We start from the raw sequence: 6,979 nt of genomic DNA on the forward strand, positions 1-6,979 counted from the left end.
ATGACACATAGAAGAACAAATATTTATGAAAGCAATCATAACATTCTTCCTGTTTTGATATTTTATTGGTATGATTGCCCAATTTTATAGAACTGAAAGACTGAGTTCAACCGATTCTATTGTGTGACCGTTATTTTGAATATGATAAAGCCTTTTTACAATGGAAATGGAGTTTTGCATATAGCTTTTGTGCTTATCAAAAGAAATCCGACATATTATAGATTTCAAAAGTTACATTCTTTGTTTGAGAAAACAAATTAAAAACATCAAGTTCTAAATTTCTTGCATTTAAAACACTTTTCTGCATTTACCTTCATCCGAAATGCTCAAAGCCGAATATTTGAAAGCCAATGATGTATAAGAAAAGAAACAGTAGAATATCTATGTTACCTAAAAAGGACATAGATAATCTTTACTAACCACTCTGCGCGGCAAATATTCCAATAAGGACAACATAGTATAAATGTTCCTTATGAGTTGATGACCAAGTGTTGTTACTTTGTAGCCGATCCATCATCCAATATGGCAACCAGCGGGGGACTTAGTTTAACATAGGACCCTATGGGAAATGCATACACATGACTTCTTTTAGAGAACACCTGAATGGGACTAATGCCATCATAACTGTGAAACTGAATGTGTGCATTGCTTCTAAATCTAAAGCAAGGATACGCTGATTGTTCAGAAATATTTCTATTCTGGCTGAATACTGTCTGCGCTTTATATACATTTCGCAATGAACCCACTGCAAATCAAGAGGAAGAAACAACCACACATATGTTCCTGTTACAATAAGATTTGAAATGTAAATGTATTACATAATCCGTATCGCCCTTGTCATGTTAGATGCAAGATTGAAAATAAAAATACAAAAAATGCCAAAATGATTAAAAATAAATTGCTCAGAGAAAAATTTAAGGTCTTTCCACCAGGAAGGATATATTTTGATATAAAAATATCAAAATTTGAATTGAATGTGAATTTTAGCGACAAATGACAGCTTATTGTACGATTGGTATTTTTTGTATTTTTATTTTCATTCTTGCATCTAACATGACAAGGGATACGGATTATGTAATATATTTACATTTTAAATCTTATTGTAATAGGAACATGTGTGTGATTGTTTCTTCCTCTTGATTTGCAGTGAGTTGATTGAAAATATATATATAAAGCGCAGACAATATTCAGCCGAATAAAAGTATTTCTCAACAATCAGCGTATCCTTGCAAACGGTTAGATCAAGAAGCAATGAAGACATTCAGTTTCACAGTTATGATGGCTTTAGTCCTAATTGGATTATTTGCCGTGCAGAGTGGTAAGTAAAGATTATTTATGTCCTTTTTGGTAATATAGATATTCTACTGTTTCGTTTCTTAAACCTCATTGGCTTTCAAATAATTGCCTTTGAGCATTCCGGATAAAGGTAAATGCAAAAAAGTGCTTTAGGCGTAAGACATTTATAACATGATGTTTTCAATTTGTTTTATCAAACTTTTAAAATCTATAAAATGGCGGATAACTTTTCATAAGCACAAAATATATAAACAAAAATCCAGTGTCTTTGTAAAAGCTTCGTCATATTCAATATAACGGTTTAACAATATAACCAAATTTAAAACGAAACTGTCGTACAAGTGAGAGGTTTAGCGCTTTAAAACCAGGTAAAATCCACCATTTCTACATTTGAAAATGCCTGCACCAAGTCAAGAATATGACAGGTATTGTCCATTCATTTTTTATGTGTTTTGTCATTTGATTTTGCCATGTGATTATGGACTTGCCGATTTGATTTTCCTCTAAGTTCAGTATTTTTGTGATTTGACTTTTTGAAACAGTTAAACTCATTCTTTATGTCTATCAAATTGCGAAATCATAACAACAATCGAAACAGGAAGATTTAATGATTTGCTTTCAGAATTATTTGCTCTTCTATTTGTCATTAATTCGAAATTGTTGAAAACAAGTTATTGATTATTTGCTATAGATTGTTTTCCACGTATATTTTGAAAATTCTGTTTATATATTTATCTTATTATCATTTACTGACACATGACAAATTATAATGTAAGATTTATTTTCACTCTAATTAATTTATCCATATATTTTTCTGGTATTTTTTTTTTTTTTTTACAAAGAAACAAGTTTCAAACAGCGATTATAAAAACATTTGTTCCATACTTAACAAAGATGATTTATATTTTTATAATCCTTTTTTCAGATGCAGGCTATGTAAGTTTTGAAATTTTTAAAAACTTTTATATGACATGAAAATCATAACGTACGACGCTTACCTCGACACCAGAAAAAAAACAAATGAATAAAAACAGTCACACACAATGAATTTCTATTTAACAATTTAGTGAAGTCATATAATTTGCGTAGATTTTGATAACGGGTTTTATATAAATTTAACAATAAAAATCCAAGACAATTTTCTTATAATATTATCAATGGTAATCGTTCTGGGTCAAACATTTTTGACGATTTAGTTTCAGAACATAAATTTGATCAAATGCAACTGATAAGGTTTTGTCTCAACGAATACAAGCCGTCCTGGTGCAATATTGGAAGAGTCATAAAGCCTGTTTTTGTTTTGGTTTTCGAGTATATTGCCGTATCGTTTGGTCGGGGTGTTTTCCCTTTTTTTACCAGAGCATTATCATTTTGACTGTTGAATTTAAATGTCTATTTGGTAACATTGGCCACTCTTTTACAGAGTGTTATATCTTTATTAATCTGCCGGTTTAAGAATTGAACAAACACAGTAATTGACCACGTTTTCAAATGCAACACGATTTCATATCATTCTTCTTGTATAACAAAAGGGTATACTTACTTAGTAAAACACAAGTATTGCAAAATGTGTTGATCATTTCTTTTTTTTTTTTTTTTTTTTGGGGTGTTTCCTCAATTTTGAATTTTAGATATAACTGCAATATATATTCAAATATTTATTAATTTATTTGAAAAAATCCCCATTCCTTAATTCACTGTTTCTAAAGAGTGGCACACGTGTTAACCAAAGATAAATCAACCTGTTGAAATGGATTGGAGAGTTAAATGTTTTGTGATTACTATAATGTTAACTACCTGCAGTTGCTGAATTGTCACCAATCTGTAAGATACAAATATTGATAAATGTATATATAATAGGAATGGATGAAACAAAATAAACAAGAAGGCGGCAGCTACTTAATAATATTGATATAGTGTCATTGTTTTAATTGATATTACGCAGTTTTTAATTGCCTTATATTTCAACATCATCGTTTATTCAATCTTTAATCTTTTTGTCTTCATATTTTAGGGTTATTATCCAGGATATGGTTTACCATACAACAATGGTTACCATGGTTATAACGGATACACAGGCTATCACGGAAATTATGGGTGGAATAAAGGCTGGAATAACGGTCCCTGGGGAGGACCATACGGAAACAAAGGCTACATATATTAACTAAAACTATCAATGTTGATATGAATGACAGATAATTAAATCTTTACTGATTTTCGACTTGATTTTTATTTGTATATAGTTTTCTATCATTATAGTTATAGTTTATTGATTTGCTGACGAAAAATAAACAAATGTTTTTTAAATTGTATTGAAACAAAACTATATTATCTGGCAGTTTAGGTATATAATCTTGAAGGAGCTTCACTTTGTTTAATAACTTTTATATCCAAAAACGAGGTATTATCAGGGCCATTATTTTGGCCATTGGAATTGCAGAAAAATGTTTGGGTGTTGGTATTGACTGAAGAAATGTCATTTAAAATAGAAATTCATTTATGGTTCAATCTAGCTTGAATTTTTCCATACTCGATGTCTTGCTAGTAAATTTCAGTTTTCAATTTCTATGCTATGGTACGAACGATTTTGATTTGAGCTCTGGTGGCTAGTTTTCTCAATGACATTCATACCACATCTTTATATATTTTCATATTTCATACAGATATCTAAGAACGAAACAAATACTAATCGTTTAACATGGTGTTGTTAGAAAATGACTTCTTGCATAGATTCTAAAATACCAATTTATTTATCAAATTTCATCAGATCATTAGAAAGAAGATCAAAGTTAATGTAAACACTTTAAACTAGGGAATCACATATACTCTAAAGAAAGCTTCGACAATGAAAGTGTTTCCTTGTACATATGAATACCTGCTATGCGAAACCAAACTCGAAAAGACACAAACATGACAACTAAAAAAAAACAGTTATATATAATTTGCAAGGGTTTTTCGAACATTTTTATAAGTTAAATATGTTAAAAGCAGATTCTAGCAAAACTCTGGTTAATGTTACTTATTTCAACATCTATATAATTCTTTCAATGAGTAATTATGATGAAATAACCTACATTTCTTGGATTTCCTCTTTTCAATTTCCATTCTTGCAAATAATTTGACAATGTATACAGATTATGTTATGTACTGACATTTGTGTTTTAACTTTGATCTCATTATAACAGGAACACGTGTGTGATTATTTCTTCCTCTTGATTAACAGATCTTCAGTGAGTTGATTAAACAAAGTATATATAAAGCGCAGACAACTGTCAATAAGAATAAAGGATAATTTTCAGTAATCAGCTTCTTTCTCCAAATAGTTTGAATAGAAAACAATTATGAATAATATCAGTGTCGCAGTGTTGGTGGCTTTAGTCCTTATTGGATCATTTGCTGTGCAAAGTGGTAAGTAAAATTTTGTCTTGAAAATGTTGTATATTACAATTTGTTGATAGATATTCTTTTGCTGTATTTTTTTGTTTAAATTTCAATGATTGCAAAAGTTTCCGAGATCAGTCTCTATAAAAATATCTATTCAAAATATAAGTGAAAGAGTAAACCATTTCAAAACATCAAATTTAATTGTATTATTGTAGTAATTAAACTAAGCCATTTAAATTATACACCATACCATAGAAAAAAATTAAACATGCAACTTTTCTTTACTTCTTATTATATCAATCACAAAATAGTAATCTTTATTTATCGTGAAATCATATCCATTTAAATGCAAACTAGGTAAATGCTGCATTATTGACCGTTTGTTAAATAATATCAAAATACCTCAGTATATCACAGTTTTGTTTTTTCATTAAGATGTTTATATTTGATATGTTATTAAGCCTGGTAAATAATGAACTTATACATTAGATTTACGAACATTCCTCATTGAGTAACAAAAAAACTCATTCATTGTTGATTTGTTTTTTAGATGCGAGTGATGTAAGTTTGTTTATTTAGTTTTGAAAGTGACATAACAAGACTAAACTATTTAATGTATTGAATAGATATAATTTAAATACTATACAATATTGGGTTAAATGAACATTATAAGAGATATATGAGAACCCTTGTTCATATAAATTGTTAGCAAATACAAGTATAAATAATATGCATTGTATCAGGTGTATCTTTATTCCATTGATCCGATGCAACATGTCTAAATGTTTTAAACTGTTTTAAAATATAAATATATTTCGAGGGACTGTGATATAACGAGCTTCAAATCAACAGTCATTTAAATCATATGCAAGTTTGTTCATACACAAGTATTATGATTTGATTGTTAATATTACGAACTTTTTGAATTTTTATATTTTTTGTCACTAAAATTGATTCTGATTTGTATCGTTTCAACATTTCAGTATTATGGTCCAAACTATGGTCCTTCAAGACGTTGGGGAGGTTATGGCAACTATAACAGATACAATGGCAGACGTTATGGCGGTTATGGTGGAAATAAAGGCTGGAACAGAGGGTGGAGACGAGGTTCCTGGGGACGACGAAAATATAATTATTAAAACAAGGATATTTTTATAAGTGTTAGTACAGCAACATATTAACTATCTGTATGGAATCGAATGATAGATAATAAAGTATTTTCTCATCATTCCTTATTTATGCGCTCATTAATCTTTGTCGTTATGGTTGGTTGAGTAGAAGACAGCATTGATAACAAAAAAAAACAATCATAACATCCATACTTTTTTCAATAAAAACCAACAGTCACAAACATAAAGATTATATAAATCGTATGTGGATATTCAAAAAATAAGTCTTACGGTTCGATTTCCTTAATCACTGTAGTATGTTTTATTAAAAGAAAAATATGCGTCATGAAAAAGTAATTTCTGTAACTTATTTTCGCGGATACTTGATTTCGCGTTTTACCCTTTCTAGACCACTTCGCGGCTATTTCATTTCGTGATTGACTGAATTACTTGATGAAGTTAAAAAAGCAGTAATCCAAGTTTTACATATTCGCGACGATTATTTGCATTTTTTTCTTACTCGCAAAAGCATCTAAAATAAATAGCACGCAAAAATAAGTTGGTTTAAAGAACCATCAGATAAAATACCAAGGAAGTTTAGTTAGGTCTACACCGACATCCAATTAAATTATTTAACTTTGTTAACTGGTGCCACATTTGGAGCAGAATCTGCTTACCCTTCCGGAGCACCTGAGATATCAAATTTTACCAAAGGGACATTCAAACTCAGAAGTCGAAAATAAACCAAAAACGCCATGGCTAACACAGTTAGAAAACAGAAAGAGAGACATTTTAGATGCAACAAATATGAAATCTTCAATCTAAAGGACGAAACGAAAGAAAGAGAAGAGACAGTTTTATGATCAATAAATGAATAAAATTGAACGTAGAATAATTTACTATACACAATTATATCTGTTTGTACCGATAAGCTGCCAAAATATAATTATGATCCGATAATATATGGATTACGACAAAGGTCAGGTGAAGATATATTATTAGAGCAGAGGAGAGGACAACTTTAGAAATTTAAATAACCTTAATACCTCATGATATTTAAAAAGCTCATTTGAAAGCTGATGTGGTGTACTTATACGTGATATTTTGCAATATGAAATTTATAAAAATGACCATAAAATTAATAACACCGAAGAGCTGACTACTGCGCTGGTGATACCCTCAGAGCCGAA

The 6,979-nt window shown here is 29.7% G+C and overlaps 1 protein-coding gene across 1 annotated transcript; it reads left to right on the top strand.

Annotated features, from left to right (window-relative positions):
* Positions 1 to 4,637: 4,637 nt before the first annotated feature.
* On the top strand, positions 4,638 to 5,875 carry LOC143078396 (uncharacterized). The gene is made up of 3 exons (XM_076253271.1): positions 4,638 to 4,704; positions 5,231 to 5,241; positions 5,664 to 5,875. The coding sequence occupies exons 1-3, from the start codon at positions 4,638 to 4,640 to the stop codon at positions 5,817 to 5,819; spliced, it is 234 nt and encodes a 77-aa protein (XP_076109386.1). The 3' UTR covers positions 5,820 to 5,875.
* The last annotated feature ends 1,104 nt before the right edge of the window (positions 5,876 to 6,979 follow it).

Source organism: Mytilus galloprovincialis, chromosome 6 (genome assembly GCF_965363235.1).
Source record: "Mytilus galloprovincialis chromosome 6, xbMytGall1.hap1.1, whole genome shotgun sequence".
NCBI classification, from domain to species: Eukaryota; Metazoa; Mollusca; class Bivalvia; order Mytilida; family Mytilidae; genus Mytilus; species Mytilus galloprovincialis.

What these genes read in the sequence shown, in the direction of transcription:
- LOC143078396 (XM_076253271.1), top strand. Translation starts at nt 4,638, where the DNA reads ATGAATAATATCAGTGTCGCAGTGTTGGTGGCTTTAGTCCTTATTGGA.